This window comes from Colletotrichum fioriniae (assembly GCF_027942845.1).
Source record: "Colletotrichum fioriniae strain IMI 355084 chromosome Unknown scaffold_5, whole genome shotgun sequence".
Lineage (NCBI taxonomy): Eukaryota > Fungi > Ascomycota > Sordariomycetes > Glomerellales > Glomerellaceae > Colletotrichum > Colletotrichum fioriniae.
The window spans coordinates 695,302-715,307 of NW_027076841.1; the positions used below are offsets into that span (position 1 = coordinate 695,302).

Genomic DNA, 20,006 nt, shown 5'->3' on the forward strand with positions numbered 1-20,006 from the left:
ACCCAGGACGCCTTTCACACCAGCCCTTGACTTGCCGCTCCCCCTCTCGCCGTAAAAGCTTCTCTCAGTTCCCATCCGCTCTGCTCACAACTTCGCAACAACAGGCATCCTCTCGGGAACCTGCACCACGATACCCGCCTCCTCACCCGCGCCCGCAAACTCCACCTCCTGACAATCCTCCACGCCCACGCCGCTCGCAAACTGCGTCACGACAAAGTCGATCGCCGTACCTTGCGGTCCCAGCGCAACCATGGGCGCATGCCACGTTCCCGCACCGTAGGTCACGGCCTGGCCCGGGGACGCCACAAAGGCCTTGAGGCCCTTGATGTCCGGGAGACCTCTGCCTTTGCCGCCGGTGGCCGGCGCCGGGAGGGAATCCGTCTGCGCGCTGGGTGTCGGGAGGGTAGGTGCCACGATGACGAGGTACGCCGCGCCGCTTACCGACGAAGAAGCGGAAAAGGGGACGAAAGTCTGCGTCGTGAAGGGGTGTCGTTCCAGCACGCTGACTCTGAAGCGTCCGCCCCTGCTGGGACCGGCGTAGGTATACGGCAGCAGCGTCGAAATGGGCGGTTGCGCCAGGGGTGCGGCGGGCTCGAGCTGCCGCGCGGCGCAGGAGAAGATGCTCACTATGGGGCGGCCGGCGCGGGAGGGCGCCTGGGGGTAGAGGTCTAGAGGGGAGGAGACGTTTTGGTATTTGATGGCTGTGCCTTGGTTTGCGGAGACGGCGCTGAAGGAGGCGGATACGGTGGCGGGGAGAGAGGCGGCGGGGCGGACTTCCGGGTGAGGATTCTCGATCACGTCGCCGAAGGGGGCGAAGGCGGTGCGTGTGAGGGTTCCGCGGGGATTTGGAGGGTGAGGGGTTGTGAGTGTAGTTGGCGGCATTGTGGTGGTTGGAGTGTGTTTGATGTCACACACGGTGTGAGTTTGAGTTCGTTTTTCTTGTGTTGAATCCTTTGAATGTCTGAGAGGCGGATGGGTTTGGGTAAAGTATGGCTTGGTAAGTGGCGTATGATGAAGGGTGGGACGGATTGAGTTGAGGTGAGTTGAAATGAGGTCGGAGTAAGCTCGACTTTCATGAGCTTGGTGTTCGGGGTTGAGGTGAGAGGGGAGCTTGGGGAAGCTTCCGCTTTGGGTATGGCCCGTATCCTCCACTGGGCCTCGGCGCATGGGGTCTGATGGAGTCTGATAGGGCCGCCGGCGACCACTCCGCGGGGTCATTAACAGTTGTCATCGAAGCTTAGCATTGTTCAGCTCCACACTGCTGGGCTTCCCCCGTCAGGGGCGGGACCCCGGGGAACGCATTGTCTCGGACTCCCCAACTGCAACGTCTCTCAACGTTCCGGTGTAAACGTGATTACATGGGCTATGGCAAGTGGTTCTCCGGACTTTGGAATACTCGTGCTTAATCTTTTCATACTAGGAGACCTTGAGCTAAAGTGTTCGTGAAGGCTGTTATCATGGGCTCTCGTTCAATATTCGGGATCTGTGAAGGCACAACAAGTTGAGCGCAGATCGTCGCGGTGCGGCAAGATTTACCCCAACATCTTCCAGAGCTTTATCCTAGCACGATGCCCCAGGATACTATGTATTCTCTCTAGCGCGTGATCACGAGATGCCGAATCTTTGAGTCAGGGCTTAGCTCGGTCTATATGTCCGAATTGCAACCATGTCCTCACCGCGCAGGGGCAGCGAATAAGTCTTCGATCATCAATCTTTTGTCCGTATTGCTGATTGTCAAGATTGAGAAATTCGAGACTCTGTGTACACTATGTGAATCCGCTACCGTAAGGGAAGCTGGAAAGAACTGCTCTGAAGTCTGGCCTTAAGGCACGGCAATCCTTCTGAGCGCAATGTAGCTTGATCAACTGCGAAAGGCTTCTCCATAGAGTCTGCAATATCGCCTTCCACAAACCGGCTGCCGAGGTTGAAAACGGCAATCTCGCGGCACCCTGATAACTTTAGGAGACAGTTCTGGACTACTCCAAAGGCTTCTCGGCTGGCTGCCACAAAGTCTACCTCGTCTAATGTCTTTTCCAAATCCAGGCATGTGTGGGGAACAGAGTTCACAAGTCAGATCTTGGGGAAGCCTCGGCTCAAAAGCCATTCTGGTTAGTCAACCAACTGGCCATGGTTCAGGAATCTAGAGCAAGATATGTGACATGTACTTCCGCATCGCGACAAAGATGTCTGATACAAGTTTGTTTTTTTGGGGTGAAGTTGAAAATTGTTCTGCTAACGCCTCTTATTGTACAGCCGGTCGCATCCTATGCGACAGCTGGCAGGCCCGAATCTTCTTCCTCGCTACTTTCGCCAACCTGACGGAATATCCTCTCAAACACATCAAACTTCAATTCGATTATACCATCGTGATCAGTCCCAGGAACAACGCAGCTAGAAAACTCAATCACGTCACGGCGCTGCTCAGCTCTCCAGCAATCCTCGAACCACTTGGGCCCCTTATCAACGCCAATCATCTGGTCCTCCTCCGCCCAAAACACATCAACCTTGAGCTTTGCAGCGCCCTTGACGACGCCAGCATCAAGATTGTGTTCAGCCTCCGCCAGAAGGGCGACGAGCTCGTCATAGTCCTTCCATGAGCCCCAATAATCTGAGTGCCCCGCCCTCTTCAGCAACAGGATGGCGTCCTGGCTGAGTCCTCTCGTATCCTCAGAATACACCTTTTGAATAAGCTGCGGCCAAATCTTTTCCTCAAACTCTGCCATTAGGTTCACTTCCGCAGGAGGAGGCGTAGGAGCAGCAGCAGAACCCGTCCGCATCGACGCAGGCAGCAGCCCGCTCACAGTCTGCATGCTAGGGAAAAACCCGCTCACCGCGCCCGCCACAGGCGCAACATGCTTCAGCGAGAACCCGGCGAGCGTGTGAAAGCCGCCCAGCACTGTCTCCGGCAGCCCGCCCGCGAGCGTCATGAGCGCGGCACCCGAGCGGGACTGGTGGACCCACGGCGCGGCGAGGGCCACGTAGGGGCGCTCGGGGGAGAGGAGGTGACGCAGGTGGAGGACCGTGTTGAGGGCGTAGATTGTGCCGCCGCTGTGGGCGGCCAGCGAGACGTGGCGGACGGAGAGGTGCGCGAGGAGGGCGGGCACGATTTCGAGCCAGAGGCGGACGCGGTCGGGCGCGTCGACGTGGGTTGTGCCGCCGAAGCCTGGTCTGTCTGGGTGGATTATGCGGACCTTGTGTTTCTTTGCTAGGGCGTCTTTGGCGATGTGGAGGTAGCGGCTGTGTGTTTGTCAGACCTTGAACGATGAGATGTGCCGCCGCGATGTGCGAGGGGCCATCCGTGAGTGAGATGATCGGCTTACCTTCCCAGGAGGGGACCGCAGAAGAGCAGAACATGCTCGCGCTCCGGGTTGTCTAAGTTGCGATATCCGTAGTCGCAATACGTGACTTTGAACGGATCCGGGCGGTCGGTGCCGGGGGGTAAGGTGAAGGACTGGTGGAATCTGGGGTCGTTGAGGTACTCTTCCGGGTCAGGATCCGTAGGCGATGGCCCCGATTGAACCGGTTGATTGGCATTCTGCGACGCCATTTCCATTGGTGCGTGAGCCTGCATTGAATGACCTAGAGTGGCTTGCTCATAAGGTTCCGAACAAGGTTCGCTCCACAAGGCCAAGGGACAATTTCATCAACAAAGTTGTCGATGATGTGCTTCGAATGAACTTCGCTGGTTCGCATGGGCTGACCTGGACGGCCCTTTTTGACGTCTCCCGAATGTGCCGCGCGTTAGTTGGCCGAGGCGGGTACCCGGAATTCTAGTGCTTATCATCAAGGTTGGGTGGCGTACTCCGTACCGGAAGGATTCCGCCGTATCAACGCTTTGCCTTTCCTTCGCCAGACTCGATTGGGAAGTTGTCTCACTGTTTTCTCGTCGCCATGTGAGAAAGGCATCGTCAGTTCACCACGTTTCATGATGAAGGTAGACTTCGGCGTTTCTAGGTAACTATTATGAATAGGCAGAACTGGGCATTCATCAGCCGGGTCTCCAGTACCACCGGATTCAATCGCTCTTTTGAGGGCAAGACACTTTTGACCATCACCAAGCGAGAAAGCGACCGCTACAGTTTCCTCGAAATGATGGCAAGGCATCTTTTGAAGAGGTACAGGATAATTTCACTTCGTTGTCTTCAAACTCACTTCTAACCACGATAACTTGTATGGGAGACCGATTTTGGGTTCGGATAAAGGTCCCAACAAAGCTGCAGTAAACGCCACGTCTAAAGTTATTTGCGAGGAAGGGAGCAAAACCTCCAAAGGTGCCTGAGAATAGATAATGCCCCCCCGAGTTTACAGAAGATAGAGCCTGTTGCACAATAGAATGATACAAAATCAGCAGAAGATATAAACTCCGGCCTAACCCTTGGGGCTATCTCACAAAGTCAAGATAGGGCCAAGTCTATAACGACATCATGACCCTTTCATACCCCCTCGAGAACAACTGACAGACTCGCAAGGTTACGTGTCTTGGACTTATATAAAGCCACACCTCGAGTGTTCTCTCACTGAACGTGATTTGTTCAGTATATCATCTCCCGGCGCGAGCACAAGTCTGCATCGCTCCGCCAACCAGGGAGAACTCCCAAAAGTTTTCCTTCAAAAGTCATCATATAATTGCCATACCAACTGAAATCACTTCCCTCTACACTTCCCAAACACGCAAAATGCGTACCTCCCTCCTCCTCGCCGGCATCTATGCCACCCTCTCCGTCATCGCCACCCCAATCACCCCTTCCCCAACCGACCTCAACACCGCCGAACCAGAGCCCCTCGCTCAGGACCTCGAGGGCCTCGACGTCGACAGCGATCCGTCCTCCATGGCAGAGCCGAAGCCAGCGACTGGGTGGCCAGGCTACGAAAGACCCATGATCAAGGACACCATATCCCCCAAGGACCCCCGACCGTACAACAAGGGGGATTACGAGAAGTCTCGGGAATATAAACCCAAGTTCGACAGGCCGCAGCCTCGGCCGAAGCCGGACAACCCCTTCAAGAACCCCAAATGGAGGGTCCCGCCCAACGACCCCAACACCTTCAAGGACAGAAACCCGTTCCGGTCGTGGCCGCACAGGGACCCCTTCAAAATGCCCAAGAAGAACCCGTTCAGGCTGCCGGAGAAGAAGCTTGAGCCGAAGCCTGAGCCGGAGGTGGATATCGAGCCGATGCCGAAGCAGCCGGAGCAGGAGAATGCAGAGCCGGAGCGGTACCCGACTCACGAAGAGACGATAAAGAAGCCTGCAGATCCGAATCGGTACCCGACTCACGAGGAGTGGACCGAGTGGAGCAGAGAAACAGCCATTGCTAAAGAGCATGATCCGTGGCCCGAGGATGATCGGAGCCCGGATGCGGCGCCGAAGAATGAACCGACGTATGAGCCGCACGAGACGGATTCCAGAAGGGTTGGGGAGTAAATGCCGAGCGTGCTGAGGACGCGGACGTCGTTGCTGCTGCAAATTTTGTTCTTCACATCAGAGAGTTTGAAGATGCCCGGTAGAAGGGGCGAGAAGATGGCGAGGCGCGGTGAGGCCAAAGGCGATTAGCTCTTGATGTTTGAACCTGTATGTCTACCAAGCCGAAAAGGTGTTGCGGGAACAAGGAGGTCAGGGTGTTCATCTCTCAGTGCGAGTAATTTGAGCTTTCGAACAATAAATGTAGGCAAGTAAGCATGTTGCTAGAGATCTTCCAGTAATTCCACAGTTCTTTGATTTATAACATCGTTCAGTAAATAAAGCCAGCCAGTCTGGTTACTACGATGTCGTGGATCGCCGGTGTGGTGAGATATTCAAGCTAACTAATCATGACCCAAACTACAAGCCATCGTTGAGATTGTCCAGACTATGTATCGCAACTTCATCACGGTGACTATTCTTCTACACGATCCTTAGCAGCTCCATTGTCGAATACGAAAGTCTTTCGACAGATTTGAGGACGTCACCTCGTATCTCAGGATAGGGCACTCCCACCTTGAGAGATTGCTAACCCTCGAAAATTGAAGTCTCTGACGCCACAAAAGGAGATCATGTCTTCTACGCGCCATCTCGGCTGGGTGTCGGCAACTCTCTGAGAGAGACCGAATCATCGTAATTACAGCGGGGCGAGCCTCGGTTAATGAAAAACGAGAAACATGAAAACAGAATAGGAAAAGAGAGGGCAAATATCCGGTGGCATCGGTTGTTGGTATGCTTGGCAATCATTCCCGCTGGACATACCGTAAACATTAGCGAGAAGATCGGGGTCCCTATCCAAGAAACATTTTTCATGCGGGCTTATAAACAAATATACCCAACTCATCAGACGATAGACGAAGAAGAGAAGAAAGCTAACTACACCAGGATGTCCTGGGAGATGTCCATGATCTTCCACATCCGCCTCTGGGCACCATTGAAGAGTTGTGGTGATGATGCTTGCTCTCTCCCAAGTTCCAACAGTGCCCACGGGCACGCTGCCAAGTCCAATCACTCTATTTCAGACTAGTCTCGCCCATTGTTTCTATATACCACAGCGTATAACCGTTAATGAGAGACAGATATTCGTAGACGGAAGAGAACTTCTCTACATTTCTGCTTTTCTACTGAAGTGCCTAAGTACGTCTGCTAGAGCCTAGGATATGATGATTACATCTCTGTCCCCGGCGTTGCACTACAGTAGCCATCACGGGTAATGGCTGTGCTGGAGGACACGGTTCGTAGTCACGAGGTCGGCTTCTAGAACTCCTGCTGTGGCCACAACCTCAGCCTTTTTACACCCACCTCCGTACCTGTGAGAAGGTGCAACCGGCACAGTCACAGGATACCAAGAAAGAGGCCGAGATAACTAAAGGGATCACTTCCAGCGTTCCTGGTTAACCGAAGCTGATGCGCCACGTCAAGTAGGTGCGTCTCTTCGAAAGAAGCATGAGCAAGACAGGGTGATCATCACGGACGACTAAACGCCTATCTTGTTGCCGTACTGCCAACTGACTAAACCCTGAACTCTGGACAGGCTCCTTTACGAGCTGGAATCTACGGACAGAATTATTACACACCTGGGATTGGAGAACAGGAGAAAGCCACCACCCAGCTAAGCGATTTCCATCATATAAAAAGCAGGAAAAGACATATAGACGTTGGCACCATGCTGAGTGGAACCTTGGAAAGAACCACGCACAAACCGATGTAGCAAAATTCTTTACACCGACATGTGCACTTTAAATTCGCCTCAGTATGCGACTATTCGCCATCAAGGGATCAATATAAGTGGAAGCATGTCTCTTCATGTCGCAAACCGAGTAAAAGGAGGTGACCGACCTGGATGCCAATAAAGCCAATTTGCCCACATGTCATGACGGGCTGGTTCACTGTTCGATTCTGCAAGCTCTCACGCTCTATCACCTGCACCAACAGAAATGAGAGGACAAGGTTTCGCAAATAAAATCAAAGGAACCGCCACGACCTCGTCCTCGAACACCTCATCGCCAGTCCCCAACAACGACTGGCTCAACTGCGATGAACATCACCCAAAGTTAAGCAAGCTACCGGAAGCTAATCAGTATGATTCAATCACTCAAAAAGTTTCCATCTCGAAACTTCCACAACAGATCGCCAAAAGAAACCCAAAGTCTAACAAGTGCATAAAGCATCCAACTTGGACGTGGGCAGAAGGGGAGCGGAACTATAGCGAGAACAAACCAACACACCCTAAACTCTTGACCCCGCTCTCTGGCGCCATCACATCGTCAATTTAAACTCCTTCCACCATAGGGCGATGGAAACAACCTACAGCAGGTCGGAAAATCAAATTGCTTACATCAACGCAAATCAGCAAAAGTCAAAGATCAAGCGCATCCTCAAACACCACCTGATCGTCATTCGGATGAAGCATGTCGACGGAAGGTATGTCTGGATGCCCCGCAGAGATGAGCAGCCGGAGGGGTCGCGACCAATAGAGAGGGTCTGAGTTGCTGGCCTTCTTATTGTGGATTTTGGTGTGCTAGAGCATCCAATGACCCGGCGTTGTGGCAGAGTGGTCTAATGCGCAAGACTAGAAATCTTGTTCCTTCGGGAGCGTCTGTTCGAATCAGGCCAACGTCGACTTTACCTTTTGCCAATCCCTCCAAGGGCTTTCAACAACGCTTTTTGCGTCTTGCGAAACATCGATGATGGTCTCGCCCCAGGGACGACTCAGGCCCGATTGGATCTGCGAGTGCCGCAGTAAGGTGCAGAGTATGGGCGGTCTGCAACGCAGCGACTACGGATAGGATCAGCCTGTCACGGTCGCAAGTTCGAAGATCTGAAATGTGTCCCGCACGTTTTGGAAACAGACAGGGGTATGCCAGCTTACCGCTCAACAGAAACGTGTAACTCTGGACTGAACGGAGAGGCGAGACGGCATCAGGTTGTGTCTATGTTCCGACGTCTCGAGTCGAGGGGCTAGCGCTCGGAGCGAGAAGTAGCTAGACCTTGAGCCGCCTGACTCGATTTCATCTCGACATCTCGATTGGGGGCGTTGCTGAGTACGCCAAGCCATGGACTCAATGCGTGAGTTTATCATTACGGACGTCTTGCTGTTGATCTGCTTTTCCTTCGGGAAGGTCTGGCTAAGTTCTAAGAGACTCTCGGTTGCTGGGGAATAGGGGGGAAGAAACGATATCTGAGCGATAGGCCACTGATTGGAGATCCTCATCAGCGAGCTATCTAAGGTACGGACAGGCTGGCAATGATTGATAGTAGACAGGCTGCGCCGCTGACCGCATTAGTCGGTGTGGCCACCTGAAAGCCGCATTCCCGACGATATATTCCCGCGCGCTGCACTCAATAGGGGGTTCCTGCGGAAACGAGCTAAAGTGTCACGCGAGCTCTCCATGATTTCTAGAAGGACGTGATGGTTAAAGGGCCTCGGATCGTGTCGCGTCGCGCCTTGGATTCGGTAATCGACGGTGCTGTATTTAGCACGCCCATTCGGCGCTATACTCATCCTCTGGTACGAGGTTGCTTGCACTAGAAAATGCGGCCTGCTTCCAAGACCAGCGGTTTTGATCTCGCGTGATAGCAATTGCGCCGAATATGAATTATTGGACGCGATAACTCCCGCTTGACCAGATCTGAGACGATCCAAATGACGAGCAGTTCAAGAGCGGGCCTTTGACAAGTGGCCAAGTGCGATTTCAAGGCCAGTGTCATCTCCCGCACGGCGTCTAAGAAGGCTCCACGAGGGGCAGAACTCATAGCCGTCGAATTCGATAATGGCAGGTCTCATTTGCCGCCGAAGATCTGTCAGATGACGGTGAGGGGCCCCCAAAGGCACTGAGATGAACCTCCACTGTGGCCAGCGACGTTCTCGATTGCCCAGCTCCGTGCGTCTTGATTTGATGCCGTCGATGCTCGACAATCTGGAATTTGGCCAGAGGAAATAGCACTGAGGTCGATGATCAGCCAGTGAGCAGACAGGGAAGGGAGCCTCTCTTGGGACGAGGTGGAACCAGGTCAGGGGTGGGTAGACTGGGTGGGTGGTCAGAGCAGAAAGTCCAGACCAGTGAGTTCGTTGGATGGTGAACTAGAGATTTCGGTTTCGTTCAGTGCCTGCCCTAACCGCGAAAGAGCTCCATGCGGCATCTGGAGCTATGCAGCTGGAGCACAAGAGCTGCGTGGCGCTGAACCATTGTATCGCCAAGGACCGAGAGAAAAAGTCACCTTCTGTAGTACGGTCCGGCCGTCAGGCGTAGGGCAGCAGGGCGCCAGGAAGTGAGCACAGCGCGTTAGAGAATCTGAAGCGTTAGTGCGAATTTGTGCAACTGCCAACGCGGCTTGGAGCTGCAGCTAAAGTGCGGTGTGATGGGTGATTCCCTGAAGAATAAGGTAGCATAGTAGTAGCATAGCAAGGCGAGCCGCGAGTGCATGGAAAAGCCGGTGACCTGCTGCAGACCCTCCCCCGAGACCCCGTCTGACGACCAATATTGGCTCCGTTCAACCCCGGGTCCAAATGCTCTGGATTTTCTGGAGCCTGAACCGAGGAGCGGCGGAGAAGAGTGCCCACTTCACCCACTGGATGCCGCTTGGCGGTTGGTTCAACTGGCGCGTGGGTGCATTGGCATTGGAGTCGCTGTCGCGGTATTCGGGGGGCATTGCTCAATGCCGATAGCTCTCCATACAATGCGGCCACATTCCATGCTACACAATGCCCAGTTGTGGGCGCCGTGTCTCTTCGGGCAGCCGGTGCTGGAAGTTTGCAAGTCGAAGACCGCAGCCTGATTGAACCGGGCCTCTTATTAGCAGAGATGACGTGAACCAGAGTTTTCACATTTGAGGGCTCCAATGACACGCGTCTGGGCATGGAGGGTTCAGCGATGACTTGTCAGTCTCCACGACGACTGAGACGGTTAAAAGAGGCTGATATAGTCCAAGGCCGAGCAACAGCAACGTCGCTAAGGTTGATCATTGATGACAATGTTTGGGCTTTGATGGCTCGCCTTCGCCGGTGCAAAAGGCCCGTGGTTTGATATGTGACAGCTTGGCGGTTGAGTAGAGGCGGGTGATGACAGCCTGACTGACAGTCATGACAGCGAACCGCCGTTTTGGCAACAGAGCGTGACGGACGTGATGGATGAACGAGCGCAAGGCAAATGACGACGATGAAGGACGAGCTTGAGATCAGGCCCTTGGAACTCTGGAGTAGCGTTGACGATCGAGAGTTCCTAGCGCGAGCTTGTCAATGGCACCAAGTTCCAAGCATGAGGCGGAGGCAGGTGGATGGAAGCCGCCAAAAGCGCAGACAATGACCGACAGAGTTGCGGGCCGATATGGTTCGCACTTTACGCCTACCTAGAGAGTAAGGTACGGTCAGGTCGCATCTTGCAGTTGCAGTGAAGACCAGGAGTTGCGGCCAGTGCCAGTCAGCAGTGCCAATTGCAGTCAATTTCTTGCAGGTCATTAAGCGGTGTGGAGTCCAGAATGGAAACCTCCCACGTCGGGAAAGATCCACCTCCTCTCCTGCTCTTGCTCCTGCCCTGCTCCTGCTTGATAGGAACGGTGGAAGGAAGGGCAAAAGGTGGCCCAGTGGTGATTGCCCGCGGTGACTAAGACGAATAGACCGGACCTTAATAACGGCGGAGTGGGATTGCCCGGCCATTATTACCTGTTGCTGGCTCTTAATGCCCGTTTAGCCAGGGGAAGCAAAGCCACTAGCAACGATAGGCTTCTGGAGGACAGTGGAGGCCACAAGGCCCCACCGACTTGTTCTGCAAGGTACCCGGCCCTCCAATTCACTGGCTGCAGGTACGAACCTGGAAAGAGCAAGTGCACCACCGGTGACTGCCCTGCAAAGTGCAAAATTGGAGCGGGAAGGAACTGTCCCGGGTGTACACCTTACCTCAGGTACCTCATCCCGCGTGAGGCGACAGAGAGAGAAAGAGCGAGAGAAAACCAAGGAGGTAAGGTAGGTATGGAGTACTGTTGCATTCGTGATTCTACAATGTGACTGGTCAGTCGATAAATAAGGCACGTTACGTTAGGTTCTCCAACAGTTGGAAGGAACGACAGGAATTCAGAAAAAAGGAGGGTTCGATTGCAAGGCCAGAACGCAGCAAACTCTTTTGGGCGATGCCGTTCGTGTTGAGTAAAATTTGATAGAAATGAACAGAACCATATTAGGACGAGGTCGTATTCGTCGCCCATTCGAGCCGGGCGGGAAGTTGGTAGAATCCGCAAATGCTTCTTTCTCCTTTCTTTTTTCGTCACTCGCAACGCTACGGATACATACCTTTGCGCAACGGTTCGGTTCAACAGTCATCGGTCATCGGTCCCGTGCCTCCCACATCGCTCCCACCTTATCCCGAACGGCATCATTCATATTGAGAATCATACGTCGCCGGATTCCGAAAAAGCATATTCATGCTGAGTTGCACCAGTCTCTAAATATGGACTGAATATAGATGGGTGAGTGGGCTTATTGCGCAACTAGTGTGCCTACGGATAGTAGCTCCCAGTATGGATGCCATGTTTCCCGTAGCATCCCGCACCTTAGGTAATTAGGGGACTCCGAGGCAGGTATCACCATGATTGCGGCCTCACCTGAGGTGTGCGTCCATACATACCTAACTTAGTGTTATGTATCCGTATATGCACTCACACAAAAATAAGGGTATGAACAATTCTCCGACCTTCAGCTTGAGTGAAGTGACGAGGGATGAGGCATGTTTGCATGCGGCAGAACAGCGCCTTTTGTCCCATCCGCCGCTGCCAGCCTGCCCTTCATTGTTGCTTGTAGATTGCTTGGAAGAGGACCTGAAACGAGCCAACACTGGGGAAGGCGGTCATCATCCTCCCCATGTGGCATCGCTGGCCTGTCCATCGCTTGCATCGCGTGCCGCGTGCCTTGGTTCTGCCTTGTTCTTTCTTCCCTCAGAATGCGGTAGCACTGGAGACAGGTCACTTTATGAGTCCATACCTAGGTACGGATACATCCTGCGAACTGCAAAGTGCCTTACTCCATTGCTGGTCCCAATCACCACAGTCAGAGTTGATTACTCCTCCCCAATGTGGACAAGGCAAAAGCTGTAGAATGCAGGTGAGAGGGAATCCAGAAAGGATGGTTGTCTCTGCAGGGTAAGAACGCCGTGGTTTGCTGATCCACCCCGCGCCGTTCCAGGTCCCTTTTCTCATCTTTTCATCTATGACAATTTATCTGGTTTGCGTCTAACTTCCAAGGACAAGAGGAGCACCACCTCTTGAACCCTTCATCATAGTCAAGCCCCGTTGCACACAGCACGCGGCAGGCCATCGGACATTGGACCCTTTGCCCGTCTCTCCTCTCATTCTATCCCTTCTATGACTGTCCCTCTTGTCGCAGGTGAACAAGTCTGCTCCTTGCGCAATCCCACTGTCACGATTGATCCTCGACATGGACCAGTCGTCTAAAGCCTAAACAACGAGCAAGGACTGTAAATCCTCGCAAATCCCTCGATGATGTGTCTGCTGCAGCTGTGCCCCTCCTTGTCTCGGCTCTTCTCTCAGTGTTGTCCTCGCCTCCAAGCACACACATCACTTCACATCACATCACTATTGTCTCCGTCTCAGTCTCAGTCATACCCAAGGAGTCAAGGTGCTTAGAACTGTAGTCCTTCCAACACTTCTCCATCACATCAAACCTCTCTCTACTGCTTACCTTCCAGTCCACGGATAGGTGTCTCTGTGTGTGCCTCTCTCCGCCCCTCCTCTCCATCCGGACCCAGCTCTATCCATTGCGCACAGAGAGATGCACCATGCAAACACCCTAGATCCCTGCTTGATGCTCGTCAACCGCCAGGCCTAACCTGGCATGGGCCGGACAAGGCCGCCAGGGGTTCTCTCGACAGCCACTGTCTGTGCTTCTCTCTGACCACCCACACCACGAACAGGGGTTGCCTTTCTTTACTGGCCCTGAGACGCTCATGGACGTCTCCTTTGCTCCCCAAATCCACCAAACGTCCCGACACCCTCTTCTCAACTTCGAGACGTGAGACGCAACATCTCTTCCCCAAGCGACTCATTCTCAGACCAGCTTATCCCGTCCCGTTTCCGTCTCTTACCATTACAACAGCAATAGCACACACAGTCTCTCACACCCTTGAGGCTCGACTGTGCACTCACTCACTTACTTGGAGCTCGTGTTTCTTCACAGCTGCGCTGGTCCCAAAACACGCTCCAACATTGCATCCTTGACAGCAACCAAGATCCCGGGACTCGTGCGACTCTGCAGAAGCGCTCCGCCTCCAAAAAGAAAGACCTTCAGACACCGCTTGGGTCACACGCTCACCCTCAACATCACTCACGGTTTATCCATACACCGCTCACACCCGCGCCTGGGAGTTCGCCTGCAAACTGCAACGGGGGGGTTCCAGTCGTCCACCACCCAGTCACAGCAAATCCACATAGTTTCCGATCTTAAGCTGGAAACAAGGCGCGATCGTGCGTCCCACCACCATTAAACTTCCAGGGACAACGTCAGTTCACGTCACTACCGCCCTTTTTTCGCTTTCTAGAAACACTCAAGAGCCGTCTTGCCCCCGTTGCCCCGTCCGCGACTTCTCATTCTTCCGCCACATCCGCATTGGGATTGCAGACCGCGCCTACGGAAATCAGCTTGATGCGGCCTCAAATGTGCATGGGAATACCGACGACCTATCTTTAGTGAAAATTCGGAGAGTTTGGGCGTATTTGCAAGAAGGACAACAGGAGTACTAGCCAAAATGGCCTTACCAAGGGAGTCGAGCTTTATGCCGGCCATCAAATGCTCGTCATGCGGCCTCGATGTGGAAATCTCCATGATGGGCGAGCACGTCTGCGGCGGCCCAGGAGCAGAGCGTAAGCTATTCACACTCACTCAAACCCCCTCGCAGAATCAAGCTCACATCATGTACAGCATCGGCGCCACCAGATCGTCCAGACAGCCTGGGCTCATATGATCAGCCACCGCCGTTGGACAACAAGTACGGACGCATGGCACCTCCAACATTAGATACTAGTGCCGCCAGTATGCCCATAAACCCATCTTGACTCCTCGCGCCTAGTTGGCTAATTGAACTAGATCTCCCATACTCGCGGCAAGGGCAATTAACACCTATAAGCACATCGACTGGTTCAATCAGCATCTCACCCAAGACACCAAATAGCCAAGCTATGGGCCGCAACGACGACTATTTCCAACCGCAAATCGCAAACGACTACAACTCTAGCCAGCAATCTCGACGACCGGGAGGGTACGGGGCATTCGACGATGGGGACGACTACGCATCTGAACAGATGTACCCGGGCGAACAAAAGAAGCAAGCGCCGAGTCTTCTCCAGCGTATGAACACAATCGCACCGGGGCCTTTCGAAATGGGTAGGAGAGCGGGAGGAAGAGGAGCAACAAAGAACGCTTTCGCCCCCTCGAGACAGGATTCTTTGACTCCGGACGACAACATCACAAACGACCGGCCATTGACTTCAGCGTCCAACAACTCCTTCATGTCTTCTGGAAGCAGCAACGGTGGCGGAATTGCGCCACCGAGACTACCAAGAAAGAATGGTTATGGAGGATTCGGGCCGCCAGGAACAACCCCCGAAGATATCGAGCCCGAAGCCTATGTTAGCCGCGCAGGCACTTTCCCGCGACCTAGCGAACCGATTGAGCCGCCTCTGAGAACGCCTTCAGCGCCTCCCACCCGATCTGATAGGCTTAGAGGACAGCCGAACGGCGGAGAGCATGAGAGGAAGATTTCAATGGGACCCGACACATCGAGAGCACCGCCGCCGAGAACGAGTCTTTTGCGCCCTACGACATCTGGAAGGGATGGTGCGCCCCAAGTGGATCTGGCGAGCGAGTTTGGTTCATCGAACCCGTATCACACTCCTTCAGCTTCCACGTCGTCCGGAGCGTCCATGTTCAGCCATGGTCGCCAGGCCAGTTCCCAGAGCAGCTCACAGTCCAGCCCGGCGAACTCACGAGGACGCCGAAACCCGTCAGACGTGACCAACTTTGACAACTTGATGAACGACATTGAGTCTTCCATGGAGGCTATGAAGTCTCCTGGTATGCCGCCACCACCCCAGAAACCGCTGGCGAACCCGTACTCGAGTCGTCGCGCACCGCCATCTGTGGATCTTCGAGATGATCCAGCTGTTCAAGGAGGCAGACCTCGTGCGAGATCACCACTCGCGACACCAGACTACGACCGTCGCAACCCCATGGACCGTAACCCCATGGATCGTTACAATCAAAAACATGAGCGTCAAGCCAGCGATCAGCGCAGCGTTTCGTCTCCACCTCGCAACCGGCCCTCGCGAGGGAACTGCAAGTCTTGCGGCGACGCCATCACTGGCAAGAGCATTTCATCCTCAGACGGGCGTCTCACCGGACGCTACCACAAGGCTTGCTTCGTCTGCACAACATGTCGCGAGCCCTTCTCTTCAGCGGAATTCTACGTTCTAAACGACAAGCCTTACTGTGGTAACCATTATCACAAGCTCAACGGTAGCTTGTGTGGCTCCTGCAGACGTGGCATCGAGGGTCAGTACCTGGAGGACGAAGAACGCATAAAGTACCACGTGGGTTGCTTCCGCTGCGGCGACTGCGGGATGTCTCTGTCAAACGGCTATTTCGAAGTCAACGGCAGATCATACTGCGAAAAGGACGCCTGGCGCCGCATGCAACCGCCGCCTCGTATGGTCAACGAACAACGACGAGGACGTTCCCCTGGTGGCCTCGGTGTTCCCGGACAAGGTGGCCGCCGACCCAGTAACGGACAGTCCGGCATTAGACCACCAATTGGTCTTCCTCGCGGGCAGAGAATGGGTCCCGGTGCCGGACTTGCGCCGCCCATGCCGCCCACCATGAACAAGCGCATGACGAGACTCGGAATGATGTGAACCGCCAGGGATGCCAATCCGCATCTTTTCCCACTAACATATTCGCTTCGTCGTATATGAAATCATCATTTACAATGCATTTTAATACCCCACGACACGCTTACGACCACGACACAAAACCTCATCTCAACCCGCCACATACACATTATTTTTTTGTTTGCCATCTAGAATTTTATATACCCAGTCCTTTGTGGACTCTGTTGATACCTGCATCGGACGACGCGCTTGTCTCGTCGTCGTTTTGAGCATGAGCTTCACAGAAGCTCTTGAGGAAGGAGAAGCCATTCACAACATTGGAGACATTCCAACTACATGGCAAAAGGAGCAGAGGAAGCACCTTGCAGGCGATGGGGTTGCACATGAGTGCTTGTACATAGCTAGCCATCGAAAGAGGCTCACCGGTTTTGAGACCACAACCCGTAGCAAGCCCCAAGAAAAAGATCAATCTTGAGTCAAAATCTTGAACTATTTGCTAGAAGTGTGTGTGATGCATGCGCATGTGCCTGTATATGTGCCTGTATATGTGTATGTCCCAAAGCCTGATCGCCTGACTATGGTAGTCTCGAGTCGTAACGGGGACCCTAATCGGATCCTCACGCCATGCAAATGTCTGTCATGGTTTAACATAAACTATCTTCTGGTGTTTTTAGACTGTGTGCTACCAATATGCTGAAATTGAAGTTGAGAAGCTCTCACTCCGTCTCGTTGGGCGTCATCTTAGACTCGCGCCCTCTAGTTATCTCGCCAACTCGAACATTGACCCCAACTCCCACCCTCTTCTCGTAGATACCTAAATGTTACAATGAGCAGGTGTTTACTCATAGCTACCAAGTACCGTTTTCTTCTTACGATGGACCGTCCGATGGGGGTTGGACGTATAGTTCACGCGAGAGAGGACGCTGGGAGTGCATCTTGTGAAGACTCACGTACATCGTCGAAACGTCACCATCCTCTTGGGACTCGCGCAGTCGCTGCTGATCTGAGGAATGAATCCCGAGGGATGAGAATTTTCTCATGTTGACAATACCTTGGAGGGAAAATGGAACGAGCTGGGATGAGGTGGCATAGGATACGTCTTGAAGCAGACCGGAGAAGGCTGTCTATGGTAGCCCAGAAAGCTTGGCACACCCGTAACTCCTACATCTTGTTTTTCATTCGAGGGTTAGTGGACTTTTATTTCGAGACGACTAGGAAATATGTCTTCGTGATGGCTTCATTCTGGAGCTCTACAGTCAATTATCCTGGGCTTAAGCAATCATGTAAGGTGCCGTAATCACATAGGTACTTCCATGGCGAAAGTTGGTGGAGTCTTTCAGTGCTGAGAAAATGTCGTGCTCCACCAGGAGGTTGTTTCAAGAAGAGTGGCTAGTGTCGTGGGTTGATGAGGCTGGCATCGTGCGTTTGGATACTTCGCACGGTTGAAGGACAATCCGTGTCGCGCAGGCTGATCACATTCTGGCGCACGGCGTGTCCGTACAGAGGACAGTGTCAGTGGTTCGTCTGGTTGAGAGTGGCCCGGTTGGGTTTCACTGCGAGCGGGTGTTCCGTGGAGCGCGCGCATTGCTGGATGGAAATAGAAAGAGTGGATGGGACGTCAGACGGATGGATGGCGGGCCTCTCGCTCGTTCTGAGACTGTCGAGCGTCGACACATACACCAGGAAGTCAGCGTGGTCGGGCAGGAGAGGATAGAATGTCAGATGTTGTTGGATGAACGTGACGGCGGTACGCGAATTGCTGACAACTTGGCAAGGTAAGGGGAAGACAAAGCAGAGCGCCCGTGCCTGTCAGCCAGATGATTTTGGCGGATGGTGGAGAGGGTTATGTTGTTATTTCTTCTCTTGCTGCGGTTGTTAGACATGATACGTGTGGTCTGGCGATGGTTTGATTGGGAAATTTCTTTTTCGCCCATCAATCGTTTCTTTCCCGACGTCTCTCATTGATGGAAATGATGTGTTTGCGATTTCGAGATAAGAGCGTTTGCCCTGCGTTCACAGCCGCAAGTCACCTGCAGACTGCAGCCAGTCCCTCCTTGCCTTGCCCTGCGGTAGGCAAGTGGTTATGTCGTGCGTCTGGTTTCGGAAGCCATCAGAGCAAGACTGCAATGGAAGAAGTATCGAAGTGTTCGAAATCGCTCGCAGTTATGCTGGTTCGGTCTCGAGAGCACAGACTCTTTTTGTTCTGCTGACGCAAGGTCAAAGTGTGAGGCAGAGGGCACTGTCCATTGCGGGTGTCTGTGTGATGTGATCCTCTCTGGAGACAATGACATTCATTGGCACCTTCTTGAACGGGCAGAGGGCCGTGAAGATCTTCTTCAGCTACCTTTTCCCACCCCTCGAGCCGAGTCGGTTGTCTTTGTCAGTGACTCGGTGTCACAGTTGAGAATGAGCGGGAACGGTCGGACCCGTTCAAGTCCCCGCGTATTCCCTTCGAGAAACTTGGTATCCCCTTAGGCATCGCACTTCTTCTCCTTATTGGTGTGGTATCCGAACGTAATTGCCATCTTTGCCTCGTCGTTTGCAAGACCTTTCTTACTTCCCCTCGCTGAAGCAGCCAAGACGCGTGGGATATCCGGCAGCGGCAGGGCACGTGTAAAGTGCTTTTTCAGTGTAAGGGGCAAGCTGAGTTGATGAGGTATCTCAACGCCTGAAATTAGGTGTCTCGGTACTTTGGATGGAAAAGGCGATTAACTCGGATCGACAGGGGTGTCATGGAAAGGGGAGCTCGGGACTAGCGTGGTTTTGGAAGCGCCACTTTTTGGTGCCGTTCCTGGTTTCGCAGTGTGGCCAAGAAAATACGGCTTGGATTGGTCAGGGAAGAGAAACAAGCCAACACCAACTTTCTGGGCGTTCGACTTTTAGCCAAAATTTTCAGTCAAGTCTGGTTTGGTGAAGTTCACTTTGCTCTTTGTTCGCGAAACAGCACCAACGGCGCGGGACCTGTGGTTGATGACTCGGCATCGATGTTGAACGCGTGGCCTTCTTTGTCTTCTTGGATTGGGGAATTTTTCGTCGTTTGTCTCGCCCGGGCAGCAGCAACACCTGCAGGACACGATGAGGTGTCCTGGTGCAATCCCCCTCCTGAGATTGAGACATCCACTGATCGCTGGCTTAACCGGCGGAACGCAAGTTGCGCTGCCAGTTACCGCTACGGCGTGTCAATTTGTACGGCATCGTGGATGGGGACAAGTGCGATTGAAGTGCTTCGATATGGCTCCAGTGAGTCCATTCCGAACTTGGCTCTCCCCTTTTTCAATTAGTATTGCTTGCCGAATGCTACTGGAGTCAGGTAGAGATGTCTGGGCAGAAAATACGCAGTAAATAAAAAAAAAAGTCCGTCATACCGTACATCCATGCCAACTGTGACCGCAACGGTCCCGCCCATCCTGCGCGACCTGAGTCTTGTGTGATGGATTGATTGCCGGGTGCCGGCGCCAGCAGCCAGGACCTGATTCCCATCCAATCCTCTCGACAACAAGAGGTGGAGGGACTCAAGGAGGCCCGGTGGGCGACATTTGCGTCCCTCTTTTAGAAATTAGGTGGACGGTGGCCACTTTCTCACGTAACTGGCGATCTACATCCGACTCGGAGGATGGTCGGATTCGTCAATTTGTGACTTGTTGGTTGGCTCGCTGC

General features: G+C 53.5%; 4 protein-coding genes and 1 non-coding gene across 5 annotated transcripts; 3 read left to right on the forward strand and 2 right to left on the reverse strand.

Annotated features, from left to right (window-relative positions):
• Positions 1 to 84: 84 nt before the first annotated feature.
• N0V96_004918 (uncharacterized protein) lies at positions 85 to 882 on the reverse strand (the record flags this gene model as incomplete). Its single annotated transcript, XM_053194782.2, has 1 exon — positions 85 to 882. One exon carries the CDS (start codon positions 880 to 882, stop codon positions 85 to 87), a length of 798 nt encoding a protein of 265 aa, XP_053047662.2.
• A 1,382-nt stretch (positions 883 to 2,264) lies between these two features.
• On the reverse strand, positions 2,265 to 3,553 carry N0V96_004919 (uncharacterized protein; the record flags this gene model as incomplete). Its single annotated transcript, XM_053194781.2, has 2 exons — positions 2,265 to 3,237; positions 3,321 to 3,553. The coding sequence occupies 2 exons, from the start codon at positions 3,551 to 3,553 to the stop codon at positions 2,265 to 2,267; spliced, it is 1,206 nt and encodes a 401-aa protein (XP_053047661.2).
• Positions 3,554 to 4,676: 1,123 nt separating this feature from the next.
• N0V96_004920 (uncharacterized protein) lies at positions 4,677 to 5,423 on the forward strand (the record flags this gene model as incomplete). Its single annotated transcript, XM_053194780.2, has 1 exon — positions 4,677 to 5,423. One exon carries the CDS (start codon positions 4,677 to 4,679, stop codon positions 5,421 to 5,423), a length of 747 nt encoding a protein of 248 aa, XP_053047660.2.
• A 2,576-nt stretch (positions 5,424 to 7,999) lies between these two features.
• Positions 8,000 to 8,081, forward strand: N0V96_004921. The gene has a single exon. It is a non-coding gene; the product is annotated as a tRNA-Ser (tRNA).
• A 6,131-nt stretch (positions 8,082 to 14,212) lies between these two features.
• On the forward strand, positions 14,213 to 16,373 carry N0V96_004922 (uncharacterized protein; the record flags this gene model as incomplete). Its single annotated transcript, XM_065757261.1, has 3 exons — positions 14,213 to 14,327; positions 14,386 to 14,496; positions 14,641 to 16,373. The coding sequence occupies 3 exons, from the start codon at positions 14,213 to 14,215 to the stop codon at positions 16,371 to 16,373; spliced, it is 1,959 nt and encodes a 652-aa protein (XP_065614030.1).
• Positions 16,374 to 20,006: the final 3,633 nt, after the last annotated feature.